The sequence below is a fragment of the Schistocerca americana genome, chromosome 2, assembly GCF_021461395.2.
Source record: "Schistocerca americana isolate TAMUIC-IGC-003095 chromosome 2, iqSchAmer2.1, whole genome shotgun sequence".
Classification (NCBI taxonomy): Eukaryota; Metazoa; Arthropoda; class Insecta; order Orthoptera; family Acrididae; genus Schistocerca; species Schistocerca americana.
The window spans coordinates 306,778,243-306,794,025 of NC_060120.1; the positions used below are offsets into that span (position 1 = coordinate 306,778,243).

Here is a 15,783-nt window from a genome sequence, read left to right on the forward strand (position 1 = left end):
AGATGTCATTCACGTAGTGATAGAAGCAGTGAGCTTGATCCAGGGCATTCTCTTCATAGTTTTCCATGAACAAATTCACTACAACTGACGACGGGATGTCCCATAGCGACACCATCTGTCTGTCCATAGTAATTACAATTGAGTAGAAGATACATTGAAGAGAGTACAAACTCAAAGAGCCTCGTCAGATTGGTGTCAAATTTCTTCCTTATCAGTTCCACGGAGTCCTTCAATGGTATGCTGGTTAAGAGAATAACTCACTGAAACCCAACAACAAGTCACAATTGTGGAGGCAAAGTTCTTGTAGATGTTTTACAAAGTGAGTAGAATTGCTAATGTGATGTTCACATTTTCCTACAATTGGACTCAGAAAAGCAGTCAGGTGTTGGGCTGATCCATGTGTTGCTGCTCCTTTGTTACTATCAGACGCAGTGGGATATTATCTTTGTGGACCTTTGGCAGCCCATACAATGTTTGTGGTGCAGCAGCTCATGGTCGAAGCTTTTTGGCAGTTCTTGCATCAAAGGTACTGCAAAGACTTTCAATGCTTCTTCTCTGGAGGTGACCTGTTGGGTTTCCTCCTATCTTCCTATACACGGTGTCGTCGAGAAGTTCATACACTTTCTGTTTATATTCTGAATGTAGGGGCAGTACCATAGAGTTCCCTATGTTAGCAAGCAGGACAACCAGCTCAGCATCATTGTATAGCTTGCAGGTGGCCTCTCTCTCTGCCTTTGAGAGGTTGCACTCCAGTGGCTGTGGCCCTGGTGAGCGTGCAACATGTTTCACAGCGTATTTCTTCGGCCTCATCAGCTGATAGAGCATAGGTGACATGTTTCTCACTCTTATGATGTCCACAATTGGTGGTTGATCACGGTATGCTTAAGTGGTTCTTGGGTGGTTTTCTACCATGCTGCAGACCATTCAGACTTAACATCTGTTTAGTGGTAGCATTTCCTCATATGCTGTCTGCCTGTACACTGTGACAGCCTCAGCCCATTTCCATGATGCGGGAGAGAGAGCTAAAGCTGTCTTGAGGTGGACCTCCGATATCTTCTGAGATGGTGTCCAGACAGCATTCAGTATAGTGGATTCTTTCTTTCACCAGCACCAAGCTGGGTTGTTTTGTGGTGCAAATGGCTGCTGTAGTCCTTATTTTGTGTGATATTGGCAAAAGATGGTATCGTGTTGCCATCTCAACATCTAAGCAGGAATGTGAGTTAGCAGAGCACCTGCTCCTTGTTCTGCAGCTTGTCCAACATCTTCATCTGTTGAAGCATTTTCTCCCTGTAAAGGTGCTTGATATGTGATCTGATGTTTTCCCAGCATAATTCTAATTTATAGACTTCTCAGGTGTCCAGTCAGGTCACATTTTAATTCCTCCATGATACTTCAGCTGACACATACATTGCCATCTCCCCCCAGGGGGTCCACAACTCTTTTGTGGATACGTGCGTAGTGTGCACAGGGCCCCGAGCTAGTGTGGCCGTCTTTCCTTTCCAGGCTGCATACCTCCCTTTTCCACATCCTTCCCCATCCCCATCTTCCCCCCCCCCCCTCCACCCCTCACCACCGCCTCTTCCCTTCCCTTTCTCCCCCCTGGCAGTATGTTTAGTGCCTACGTCCAGAGACGGATTCTTGAAACTGTAAAACAGTCTCTCTCCTTCACTTTCTCTGCTGGCAAGTCTCTGTCCTTCCTTTTATTCTTCTCTTTTCCTTACCTCTTCTATTTACCCTCTTCTTCGCTGCGGCGTTGAGACCTCTCTTCTTTCTTTTCCTTTTCTTTGTTCCTCCCTTTCTTTTTTTCCTCCCTGTGTGTGTCTGAAGACTGACCCACGCATTCCCATGCGTAGCCGGCGACTGGGTAATGCGTAATTCCCCGCCCCGGGTAGACAGGTAGGACACGTACATACCGCCTGGTGACGGCCAGGCCCAGGGAGGGGTGATTACCCGAGCTGGTACCTTCCGAAAGTGCCAATTGGTCCCTCCGTCCGTTTCTCGGGAGGTGTGACTTGAGGTGTGAACAATCACCTAAGGCGGGAGTGCCCTCAGAGAGGGCCCGGCCCCCACAAGGAAGGAGCACGCCATTGGAGACGCCGGTAATCATGGGGATACTTCCGCAATGGTTTCCTCATCATCTACTATGTCTGCTCACAAGCGAAAGTTAAATGAGTCTCAGCCATGGACAATTCTACCATCAGTGCCACAGTTTCTTGTTGTCTCTCGGTAGGATGAAGGTCAAGACTTCTCCACAGTCAACCCTTGTATTATTCAGAAAGGTGTCGACGAAATTGCAGGTCCTGTAAAGTGTTTTTCCCAATTATGAAATGGCACCTTGTTGTTAGAAAAAGTCAGTGCCATCCAGGCACAAAAATTGCTGTGTACTTCACTGCTACACACCTTCTCTGTCCGGATGGAAGCGCACCGCACTTAAAATTCATCACATGGGGTGGTTTATACACGCTCCCTCAACGGATTGTCCTACAAGGAAATTCAAAACTACCTGTCTGACCAGTGCATAATGGCTGTTTATCGAGTCATGAAAAGGGTTGGCAAGGACTTGGTTCCAACCCGTACTGTCTTCGTGAGATTTGACAGAGTTCAACTTCCATTGAAAAAGCGGGCTATGAGATAATTTCCGTTCGCCCTTACATTCCAAACCCTACGCGTTGCTATCGATGTCAGTGGTTCAATCATACCAGCCAGTCATGTTCCAATCCGGCCAAATGCATTACGTGTGGCAAGGATGCCCATGCGGGTGCTTGTCCACCTCCATCCCCTCGTTGCATCAACTGTATGGGTGATCACACTGCTTCCTCTAGAGATTGCCCCATTTTCAAAGACAAATGGCTCATTCAGGAAATCAGAGTGAAGGAAAAGGTGTTGACCTTTGCTGCTCGAAAGTTATTCACAAGTCGAAAGCCCACTGTGCCTCACGCAGGTAAATACAGCACTGTCCTTGCCTCTCCTTGGCCTACAAAGGATTCACCCACACAGACTTGTGATCTCACCTTTAGTGCCACAGTTGTCAGATCGGCCAGCACAATCTCCCCACTATCACCTGCTCACTCTATGGCTCACCCTTCATCGGGTTCTGCTAAACCACGAGCCCCAAAATCAGACACCCGGACTTCCAAAAAAAAAGAGCCTACTCGTGAAGATTTTTTACCTACCTTGACTTCACATCCATTGATTCCTCCCCAATCTCAATGTCCTGTTTCCAAGAAGGCTAATAAGAAACCCAGTTCCTCTCCTTCTCCGCCACGGCGTGTCTCATCTACAGCACCACCTGGCGGTAACCGTCCACGTCCGTCTTGTGTGTCGCAGCGGCGCACGGCTGGTGGCCGATCGACCGGCCAATCACTGGTGGCAGGAGCTTCTCCCAAACAACCTATGGATCAGGATCATCTGCCTTCGGCTGAATGCCGTTCCACGCTATTGGTCGCAAGCTCTGAGCAGTCGTTGAGTTGAGGGCAACCTTGGTCACATTCTTCCGTTTTCTGACCACCCTGTGTCCATTATCCATTGGAATATCCGCGGCATTCGAGCCAATCGGGATGAATTGTTGATACTCTTATGATCCTACTCGCTGGTCATATTCTGTCTTCAGGAAACAAAGCTGCGTCCCCACAGTCACTTTGTTTTCCCTCATTTTCAGTCAGTCTGGTTTGATCTCCCCTCTGTTGATGGCACTCCAGCACATGGAGGACTCATGATTCTTCTCCATGATACTGTCCATTACCACCCTTTAAACAGTTCCTTCCAAGCTGTTGCTGTCCATCTTTCCCTTTCTGGATACACCTTCTCTCTTTGTACTGTATACATGCCATTGTCCACACCAGTGGCAAGAGCTGATCTCCTTCATCTTCTTGGTCAGCTTCCGCTCCCCTGTTTGCTGGTCGAGGACTTCAATGCCCACCACCCCCTTTGGGGATCTCCACGTCCTTGTACACATGGCTCACTATTGGTAGACGTCTTCCACCAAGCGGATCTTGTTTGTCTCTACACTGGGGACCCTACATTTTTGTCAGCCTCCACGACAAATTTCTCTCATTTGGACCTTTCGGTCGGTACTGTTCCGCTAGCTCGGTGCTTTGAATGGTTCACTCTTGCTGATACGTACTCGAGTGACCACTTTCCATGTGTCCTTAGATTGCAGCCACAACGGCCATATATGCGCCTGAGATGCTGGAAGTTTGCTCAAGCCGATTGGACACTTTTTTCATCTGTAGCGACATTCGATGACTGTCACTTTCCTAGCGTCGACGATGAGGTCACTCATATTACAGATGTTATTCTTACAGCTGCGGAATGTTCAATACCTCGCACCTCCGGTTTGCCCCGGCGCCCCTCAATTCCTTGGTGGAATGAGGCATGCCGTGACACAATATGTGAGCGGTGACGTGCTTTTCCGCCACCATCCTACTTTGGCCAACTGTATCCGCTGTAAGCAGTTCTGTGTGCGATGCCGTCGTGTCATCCACGATAGCAAGAAGGAAAGCTGGATCTTCTTTACTAGCTCATTTAACACCTTCACTCCCTCCTCGGAAGTTTGGAGTCGGATTCGACAGTTATCTGGTGCGCCTAGTTTCTCCCCGGTCTCTGGGCTCACTGTCGCGCATGATACCTTAGTGGACCCCATTGCAATTTCTAACTCATTGGGTTAACACTTCGCTGAGATTTCAAGCTCTTCAAATTACCCGCCAGCTTTTCTGCCGAAGAAACGTGCAGCGGAAGTGCGACCCCTTGCTTTCTCCTCTCAAAATCGCAGAAGCTATAACACTGTTTTCTCCATGTGTGGACTCCAACACGCACTCTCTTCTTCTCGCTCTTCCACCCCAGGACCGGATGGTATCCACATCCAAATGTTGCTGCATTTATCATACCATAGTCTGCGCTACCTCATTCGCCTTTATAATCGAATTTGGACCGACATGGCGGGAAGCTATCGTCATTCCTGTTTCGAAACCTGGAAAGGACAAACATCTCCCCTTCAGTTATCACCCCATTTCTCTCACGAGTAGTTTATGTAAGGTTTTATAGCATATGGTGAATTGCCGTTTAGCCTAGTGGCTGGAGTCCCGAAGTCTTTTAATACCTGCCCAATGCGCTTTCTGAGAGCATCGTTCCGCCGTTGACCACCTCGTTGCTCACTCCACTTACAACATGAACAATTTTCTCAGGAAATCCCAAACAGTAGCAATATTTTTTGATCTGGAGAGAGCATATGACACCTGTTGGAGGACAGGCATCCTCCACACACTGTTCTCTTGGGGGCTTTCGAGGACGGCTGCCCCTTTTTCTTCGTGAATTTATGGTAGAGCGCACATTTAAAGTGCGGGTGAACACTACTTTCTCCCGTACTTTCTCCCAAGAAAACGGGGTACCCCAGGGCTCCGTGCTAAGTGTTGTACTGTTTGCTATTGCCATAAACCCAATTATGGATTGTCTCCTTCCCGATGTCTCGGGCTCCCTCTTGTGGTAACAGCCAGCATACAAGGTGTGTCCGAAAAGTCATGAAATATATTTTTTTGCCACGCCACTATTGGTCACAGTGAGCTAGGACGATCTTTAGAGGGCACCAAAGTTCAGTCTGCTCAGAGCAACAGTAGCATCATCAGCATCATTCAATAAGTGCATCTCTTTTTTGTGACTTTGTCATGATTCAGTCAAACAATGTTGGGCGATCAAGTTTTGCGCAAAGTTCGATAACAAGTTATCAGAGACTCATGCAGTGTTAAAGAAAGCCTATTGTGAGTCTGCGATGAGTTGTGTGCTAGTTAGGAAGTGGGTGAAGAAGTTCAAGGAGGGCCAGGAAGGGGTGAACGATGGCCCTCACTCTGGAAACAGTCAACAAACAGAAATGAAGACAATGTGAATCGTGTTGGTGAATTGTTGAATTCTGACTGTCAATTGAGTGTTTGGTTTTTAGCTGACACTTTAAACATTCCAGAAAGTTCCTTGTTTGACGCTGCTATGAAGGAGTTGTACATAAGAAAGGTGTGCACCAAGCTGGCGCTAAAAATTCTGTCGTACAAACAAATGGCCAGTTGAGTGTTAATCGCGAGTGAACTGCGTGAACATGTGGACATTGAACCGTATTATTTGGACAATGTTATTACTGACGATGAAACATGGACTTTCCTGTACGACCTGGAAATGAAGCAGCTAAGTTTGGAGTGATACACCTCAGCATCCCCGAGAAGGCAAGGGTTAGAAAATTCAAGGTAGAAACGGTGCTGATTGTCTTCTTTGAGAGAAAGGGTGTGGTGCACAAATAGTTTGTACCCCAAGGACAGATTGTTAATGCTCTTTGTTAAGTCAATGCCCCCCTGCAGGTCCGTTGATTAGAATAGGCCCCGAGGTTTTCCTGCCTGTCTTAAGAGGCCACTAAAAGGAGTCTCACATGTTTTGGCCTTTATGTGATGGTCCCCTGTAGGGTTTGACCTCCAGTTTTCAAAATTTTCCCGAAGAGTGAGCCAATTGGGGAAGGGCACCATACGTGGTGCATCTTGTCCATCGTGCCTTGAGATCTCTAGCCCACTTTCTCATATTTTTATTAAAAAATAAATATGACATCTTAAGTACAGCTGGAAGAGTTTCATTTTTAATAAAAATTATACCAGCTGATGTCCTACCTGATGGTATTTAAATATGGATGTACGAACACTTTCTCATAGTCGCACTGCAGTCCAGCTCATTCTCCATCTCTTTGGCTAGGACACCTTCCTGGGTGCATTTTCCACCATGCACTATTCAGTGTCGCTTTTTGCATCGACGATGACCATGGAATTCTTTGCACCTCATATCCAGCATGGTGCCCAGTCTGTTGTGGTGGGGCTGCCACGTACCTTGTTGGTTCTAGCCCCCTGACACCACAGGGATCACTCTGCTGATGCCTGCGCTGTTAACTCCCCACATATGCCAAGGAATAGATGCCCATCATCCTGGGGCATCAGGACTCCCAGCAATGGCCATCCTGCCAGGTGGCCTTTGCTGTGGCTTGGTGGCGCCCATGGGGAAGGCCCCTGGTCGGAATGAGTGGCATCAGGGCAGATAATGCGTGGTGAAGCATACTACGTCTTTATCACTTGCTGATGATCAAACACCAGCAGTCTCTAAGCATTCCAAGTCTAAGCACAGTGCAAGAAAGTACAACCCTAAATTATTCCCCTCCCTGGCCACACCGTGGGAGGAACGCCAGGCTAAGGATGGCAGTGAACCTTATTCACCCTGGTACCTCGTATTTACAAGAACTGATGAGGCTCATTTTTTTCAGTGAAGCCACAGTTTTTTGTAGATCATTTAGAGGACAAGTTTGGGGAGGTGGAGGGCTTATCCAAACTGTGATCTGGGTCAGTCTTGACAAAAACAGCATCCTCTGCCCAGTCACAGAGTTTACTCACTTGTAACAAGTTGGAGGATGTTTCTGTTAAAATCACGCCACATAAGAGCTTAAATATGGTCCAGGGTATTATCTTCCACAGGGACCTTCTTTTGCAGTCCGATGACAAGCTGCAACCCAATTTAGTGCGACGAGGTGTTCATTTTGTGCGGCGCATCCGTCGGGGTCCAAGGGATCATCAGGTTGCCGCCAGTGTCTTCATCTTGGCCTTTGAGGGTGACACCTTACCCGAGAAGGTGAAGGTGATGGGGGAGGTCTACTGCTGTGATGTCAAGCTATATATCCCTCCCCTGATGCGGTGCTTTAAGCGCTGGAAGTTTGGCCATATGTCTTCCCGCTGTACTTCCAGCATCACATGTCGAGATTGTAGATGTCCATCGCATCCCAATAATCCATGTGCCCCGCCTCCCATCTGTGTCAACTGCGGAGAGAATCATTCACCTTGCTCGCCAGACTGCAGGATTTTACAGAAAGAGAGGAAAATCAGGGATACAAGACCCTGGACCAACTGACCTACACTGAGGCTAAGAGAAAATATGAGTGCCTACATCCTGTGGCTGTGATCTCCTCATATGCCACCGCTTCGAGAACAGTTGGAGCCTCATCAGTTCCACAAATTCCAGTCGGCTCTGAGAGCCAGAAAGCTACACTCTTCTCTCTCCCCCCCCCCCCCCCCCCCCCCCCCGCCTATTGTTCCCGCATCACCTACCTTGGGAGCACTGCTGCCCCCTCCCACCCCCCACCCAAACCATCAGGGACACAAGTCCCCACTTCTGAGATGGAGAAGCATAAGGCTTCTTCAGCCCCTCTCACCAGGTGGGGGTTCCTTGGGTCACTCCCTTCCCAGGCTTCTGCTAATCTGCTAATGGGAAAGATGACGCCCGTCAGTGGCTGAAGTGCCCAAAAGCAGCTGGTCGTACGGCTTCACGATCCTCAGTCCCAGAGACTGAATCAGTGAAGCCCTCCCAGCCGGAGAAATCCAGCAGGAAGACCCCCAAGACCAAGGGAATTGCAATAGTACCCTTACCATCGCTACCTACAAGCTCTGCGTCTGGGGATAAGGTGGAGATTCTGGCGTCTGCTGAGGACTTGGATCTCGCCGGACCCTCAGACACAATGGATATAGACTGCTCGAGCAATAAGTCAGTGGCAGCTGGTGACCCTGAGGCGTAATCCGTCTCATTGAATGTTCCCTGCCTTCACAGTCTCACAATGTCATCCTCCAGTGGAATTGTGGTGGTTTTTTCCACCACTTGGCTAAGATACGGCAACTGTCGAGCTTTACACCTGCTTTCTGCATTGCCCTTCAGGAAACCTGCAACACATTTCAGTGTGGCTTGTGGTAGTTACTCGGCCATTGCTTTATCCATTTGCAGCCCAGGACTTCTCCCATCTATCCATTGGAGAGCACGTGATGACGTGTGTGGTAGTGACCACTTCCCCATCCTCCTGTCATTGGCCTGGGGTCAGGCCCAGGGACGCCTGTCCAGCTGGGCTTTAAACAAGGCGGACTGGGAAACTTTCACCTCTGCTGTCACCGCTGAATCTCCCCCATGCGGTAACATCAATGTGATGGTTGAGCAGGTGACTACAACAACTATTACTGTGGCGGAAAATGTGATCCCTCGCTCTTTGGGATGCCCCCGGTGGAAGGTGGTCCCTTGGTGGTCGCCAGAAGTTGCTGAGTCAATTAAGGAGTGTCAGCGAGCTCTACGGGGGCATAAGTGGCACCCTTGCCTGGAGCACCTCATAGCCTTCCCAAGTCTGGACAAAGATCAGATGTCTTTTTGGGTACCAGACCCCAACAGGTGACCCTGGCATTAACTTCAATGGCATGTTATCTACCAACAAAAACGCGATTGCTGAGCACTATGCTCTAGCCTCTGCGTCGAGAACTACCTCCCAGCAATTCGCACCTTCAAAAGGAAAGTCCTCTCATTCACTACACGCCACAGTGAACCCTTTAATGCCCCATTTACAGAGTGGGAGCTCCTCAGTACCCTTGCGCATTGCCCCGACATAGCCCCTGGGCCAGATCAGATCCACGGTCAAATGATTAAACATCTCTCATCTGACTACAAGCGACATCTCCTCATCATCTTCAACTGGATCTGGTGCGATGGCGTCTTTCCATCGCAATGGTGGGAGAGCACCATCATTCCAATGCGTAAATCTGGTAAAAATCCGCTTGATGAGGATATCTATCGGCCCATCAGCCTCACCAACATTCTTTGTAAGCTGCTGGAACATATGGCGTGTCGGTAGTTGGGTTGGGTCCTGGAGTCACATGGACTACTGGCTCCGTGTCGGGGCAGCTTGTCAGGGTCGCTCTACCACAGATAATCTTGTGTCCCTCGAGTCTGCCATCTGAACAGCCTTTTCCAGACGCCAACACCTGGTTACCGTCTTTTTTGATTTATGAAAAGCATATGACATGACCAGGCTACATCATATCCTTGCCACATTATACGAGTGGGGTCTTCGAGGCCCACTCCCGATTTTTATCCACAATTTCCTGTCGCTTTGTACTTTCCATGTCCAAGTTGGTGCCTCCCACAGTTCCCCCCTTATCCAGGAGAATGGGGTCTCGCAGGGCTCTATAGTGAGTTTCTCTCTGTTTCTAGTGGCCTTCAATGGTCTAGCAGCAGTTGTAGGGCCGTCCATCTCACCTTCTCTGTATGCAGGTGACTTCTGCATTTCGTACTGCTCCACCAGTACTGGTGTTGCTGAGCGGTGCCTGCAGGGAGCCATCCACAAGGTGCAGTTTTGGGCTCTAGCCCACAGTTTCCAATTTTCGGCCACAAAGTCGTGTGTTACGCACTTCTGTCGGCATCGTTCCCTTCATCTGGAACCAGATCTTTTCCTTAATGACGATCCACTCACCGTAGTGGAGACATATCGATTCTTAGGACTGCTATTCGATACCCGATTGACTTGGCTTCCTCACCTCTGTCAACTTAAGTGGAAGTGCTGGCAGCACCTCAATGCCCTCCACTGCCAGAGCAGCACCAAATGCGGTGCAGATCGCTCTACGCTGCTACAGCTTTACAGAGCCCTTGTTCAATCCTGCCTTGACTATGGGAATGTGGTTTATGGTTCGGCGGCGCCCTCAGCATTGCGTGTATTTGACCTTGTGCACCACTGTGGCATTCGCCTAGCGACAGGAGTTTTAGGACGAGTCCGGTGACCAGTGTCCTGGTTGAGGCTGGAGTCCCTCCATTGCCGGTTAGATGTGCACAATTGCTCTACAGTTACGTTGCACTCGTTTGTAGTTCTCCTGCACTTCTGAATTACTGTCTCATTTTCGCGTCCATGGCGGTTCATCTCCCACATCGGCGGCCCGGGTCAGGGCTTACAATTGCAGTTTGTGTGCGATCTCTTCTCTCCGAACTGCAGCCCTTGCCTTTACCACCTATACTTGAGGTTCATTCATAAACACCTCCATGGTGTACACCTAGGCCGTGGCTTCGCCTGGACCTTTTACTTGGCCCTAAGGACTCAGTTAACCCTGCGACTCTCCGTTAACCCTGCGACTCTCCGCTGTCACTTCCTCTTGATTTTCAACATGTGCCAGGTCCATGAAGTGGTTTACACTGATAGCTCGATGGCTGATGGTCATGTCAGCTTTGCATATGTTCATGGAGGACATATAGAACAGCACTCCTTACCAGATGGCTGCAATGTTTTCACTGCAGAGCTGGCAGCCATATCTCGTGCTCTTGAGCACATCCGCTCATGCCCAGATGAGTCATTTCTCCTGTGTATTGACTCCTTGTGCAGCCTAAAAGCTATCGACCAGTGCTACCCTCATCATCCTTTGGTAGCAACCATCCAGGAGTCCATCTATGCCCTGGAACAGTCCAGTCGTTCAGTGGTATCTGTCAGAACCCCAGGTCACATCGGAATCCCAGGCAACGAGCTTGCTGACATGGTGACCAAACAGGCTATGCAGAAACTGCTTATGGAGATCAACTTCTCTGAAACTGACCTGCATTCAGTATTATGCATCAAGGTTTTGTGGCTTTGGGGGGAGACGGAATGGCTTAACCTCAGTATGCACAACAAGCTGTGTGCCACTAAGGGAACTACGAATGTGTGGAAGACCTCCGTGCGCGCCTCTCACAGGGACTCTGTGGTTCTGTGTCGGCTCCACATTGGCCATACGTGGCTGGTGCATGACTACCTTCTCCATTGCGAGGACCCACCTCGGTGTCGCTGTGGCCCACAAATGACAGTCGTACATCTCTTGCTGGACTGCCCACTTTTAGCCACTCTGTGGCGGACTTTTAACTTTCCCAGCATCCTACCTTCGGGTGTTGGGTGACAATGCCTCAATGGCAGCTTTAGTTTTACGTTTTATTCGTGAGGGTGAGTTTTATCATTTGCTGTAAGTTTTAGCACATGTCCTTTGTCCCTGTGTGTCCTCCACCCTAGTGCTTTCATGGTGGAGGTTTTAATGTGTTGCAGAGTGGCTGGCTTTTCCTTTTTATCCTTATGGTCAGCCAGCCATGATAACCTGCCTTCTTGTTTTAACCTCTTCTACCTGTTTCTTGCGCCTTTGTGGTTTTCTTGTCCCCTTTTGCCCTCTTAAGTGTTTGTTGCCCTGGAGTTGTTGTTGTGGTTTATCATTTCATTCTGTTTTGTGTTGTAAGTCTCATTGTCTTATTCTCACCCTTGTGGCATTGTTTCCTTCGAAACAAGGGACTGATGACCCCTTAGTTTGGTCCTTTCCCCCCTCTTTTAAACCAACCAACCCACTAAGTCAATGTTCTGGAAAGATTAAGAAAAACGGTCTTCCAAGTGTGAAAAGATGTTGCTACTACCAGGCTGCTGCATCACGACAATGCACCCAGCCGCACATCACTGCGTGTTCGCAAGTACCTGGTCAAGCACAACGTGACAGCGCTGCCGCAGTCATTCTGTAGTCCCGATTTCTCTCCACTTGACGTCTTCCTGGTCCCCAGGATTAAAATGACCCTCAAAGGATGCTGTTTTGAGAGCAGTGAGGACATCTAAAAGGCAGTGACAATGTTAAGGCCTTCCAGAGGCTTACCAATCGTGGGTGAAGTGCTGTAAAAATGTGTTGAGAGCTAACAGTAACTCCTTTGAAGAATTTTTAAGCTTTGTACATATATTGGCAATAAATTAAAAAAAAAAAAGAAATGTTTCGTCAGTTTTTGGACACACGTTGTATATAGGATATCGAGAGGAGCAGTGCAGCATTCATCAGAAACCACCTGAAGATGGCAACTTGTCTGTTTGCTGAAGTATTGTGGAGGAATTACTATGTGACCTGGCCAGACACCCGAGAATTCTACAAATTAGAATTTTTTGAATTAGTTGATTAAATGAGCACTTTTTAACCTTATTTTATCACTCTTCCCCTTCCTTTTTTCTTCTGAAATTTGTGCCTAAAAATTCTAACCCTGGTTATAATGGTTTCATTTGTAAAAAAGTTTGAAAAATTGTTTTTTTTTTTTTTTTTTTTTTCATTTTTATCAAATTAAAATGAGTGCATTATACAGAAATCTGTAGATGGCAGGTATTATATACCAGTTAATAGATACTTTAACACTTGTAAACATATTGCATATACTATCTAAGCATCCCATAAACTGGCACTAGGCCCGTCAACTATGCTATTTCGTGATTTTAATTTATATTTTTCCAGGTTTTTTTTTTTTTTTAATTTTTTTTTCTACTGTTGCAGCGACAGTGGACCTATCAGTTTTGTGGCGCCAAACTGCAGAGGTACTTTGTATGCTTCACAAATGCAAAACTAGCCAAAGTTGCACCAGTGAAACAGAATTCGAATAAAAATGTGAGCACAAATGAGGAAAAATCCATCAATGTATTGTGTTTAAAAAATACAATTAATTTGTTGATTGTGAATTTGTATGTTGTTCTAATTCTCAATGTAATAATGGGTATTAACTTTTATTGATTTGTCATCATTTCTTACTTTTTGCAGGCTGTACATTTGTGAGAATTGATGGAAGAACCCAGCTGTTAGCTCAACAATGAATATTAAGTTACCTCTTGTTCCTATTGCTGTTGCACTTTCGCTTTCGGGCATTAGTGCTGTGCTGCTGTATATTCTTTTAAAAAATGTAAGTTCTGTTAAGCATATTATTTTTGAAAAGATATGTGAGACATCTTTTTCGTGTGAATACAATTGACAGCTCACAACAAACCATGTTCCTCTTACTAATTGTAAGTGTTAACCCTTCTTAATTTTTTGTTGGTTGATTAATGTCACAGTTGAGTGGGAATCATTAGACTTTGCATGCAGAACTATGACAGTTTGTAGATCACGTCTCATCCTGTGGATGGAATTGTGTGCAGTGAATAAAATTCAGAGAACATAGTTCTGCAGTAGGCCACATATACATATATATCTGTCACATCAGGGGAGAAGGGAGTGTCAGCATAAATACTGAAATCTCACATCTATCATTTTGTTTCTAAATGAGTAGGCTAGATCTCACCATCATATTGTTTTAAGCAAGAGGAGAATATCAAAATTCATTCACTCATTTCTTCATTGTAAGCTTTCGCCACATAAGTACATCCCGCAGCATATAACTACCAGATTACCAAGTAGACAACACATGTAATGAATGCATAGAATCAGATAAGTAGCCCCACACGCAAATGGACTCGCCCACAAACTGAAATTAGAGCTCGATTTGTGTTGCATCTTTAGTTATCAATTGTTCAGCTGGTTTCCTCTTTTCACAAGCCAATTGATTTTACAGGTAAAATCACCCTCTTTATAAAAAACAGGCCCAGCTGTGGTACCTTTTAGGATGTTTTGGAGAGAGACATCTATGAATAGTTTGCTAGACTGTTGCCCGTTAAAATTGTGACACCAGGATGGATAGCAAATAAGGAAATTTTACAGACTCAGTATAGTACGAATAAGACATGATTATATGTTTAGCTTGTGGGTCTGTTTGTATTAACAGCTTTTTCAGTATTGGACAACGACTTTTCGTTTTTTCTTGTGGCAAAACGTTTGATGAAGTTTGATGAGGTAGTAGATCCTATTGCAGAAAGGAAAGGACACCATGTTAAGCCGTAGCAGGGTTAGAGAGGAAAAAATGCTAGGACTTGAGGATTGAAGAAATGTGTACCATCTTGCTTCTCACTTGTCTTTATTGATTTCATGTATCATATATTTAATTTTATGTTACACAAAAAAAGCAAGTTATTAGCTAATAGGCACTAAAGAGTGCAAATTTTCTGAAGAGTTCTTGTTCTCTGGGATACAAATAATCCCATCCAATATTAATTGCGAGGGGGTGTGTTTTTTTTTGTTTTTTTTTTAAAAAAAAGAGGGGCTGGATGTTAAACTGACCAATTGGTAGCAGGAGAGACACCACAGGACATTTTAATTTCCACTGTCCTGAATATAGTTTGATGGCATCCATTACAAAATATTATACATTTGAATTCCACATAGCGAAGTACAATGGCGTGTGATAGAAGAATGCTGTGTGTAGAGGCGTGGCACTGCACTTCGGTGCACGTAAGACCAAATAACATGTCTTACATTTCCTCGAACACATGTATATATCAGATTCTTCAGAAAGATATGTGCTACAAAATGAACATATTTTTGAAAAGTCGATTTTAAATTTTTGGTATCCTATCTCAAATTCTCGAGGGATGGAGGAAGGGGGGGGGGGGGGGGAGGGAACCACTATCTAATATTGCCACGGAAATATCATAGATCCGGGGCTAATGCACAGAGCAGTCTGAGTGGTAGTGGGGAGGTGGGTAGTCTCCACATGACCTGTGTTTACGTTTAGTGATTTTGCTGTTTCCTCTTCGTTTGTTGCTTTCGCGTCAAATGAAAACAAAACGGATTTCTGTGGCCGGGAGCTATCATGTGAAATAAAAAAATACATTCACATAATTACAAAAGGCTAAAATATGTTATTAGTTTCAGATTTTATTTCTACCTTTCTAACAGTCGAGCATTAATCGCCTTGCAGAACAATGAAGTTATTTTTGTCAGTTTGCTAAAGAAATTTGGCTTTTATTAATCTTTTCTGCTGAGGCAGTCAATTTATTTGAAACGAAGTGTTTAATTCCACACTATTGGCCAGTTTCAACTGTTCACTGCATTTCAAAAGTGCATAATTTCATCTTCTAGTACGTATGGCATTATGCCATAATAAAGAACCAAATGTGAGATAATATGTACTGGTTCTCAAAGAAAATTTACATCTGAATCTGGACGTACGAATGTGCACTGTAAGCTGAATTATCTATTTTGGTACGGGTCACGAAATTCCGATGCTCTTGGAGTATCCTCTGATGTCTTGTTTCTTTTATGACATAATATAAGATCTTTCAGTGTTTTATACGTA

At 46.1% G+C, this 15,783-nt stretch overlaps 1 protein-coding gene across 1 annotated transcript in view; it reads left to right on the forward strand.

Moving 5' to 3' along the window:
- The window catches only part of LOC124595733 (tudor and KH domain-containing protein homolog), a 68,904-nt gene that overhangs the window by 3,641 nt on the left and 49,480 nt on the right, over positions 1 to 15,783 (forward strand). The window contains exons 2-3 of the mRNA XM_047134607.1: positions 13,116 to 13,226; positions 13,377 to 13,515. Of these exons, the coding sequence (XP_046990563.1) occupies positions 13,426 to 13,515 (90 nt within the window). The 5' untranslated portion in view covers positions 13,116 to 13,226; positions 13,377 to 13,425. The remainder of the gene's footprint in view (positions 1 to 13,115; positions 13,227 to 13,376; positions 13,516 to 15,783) is intronic.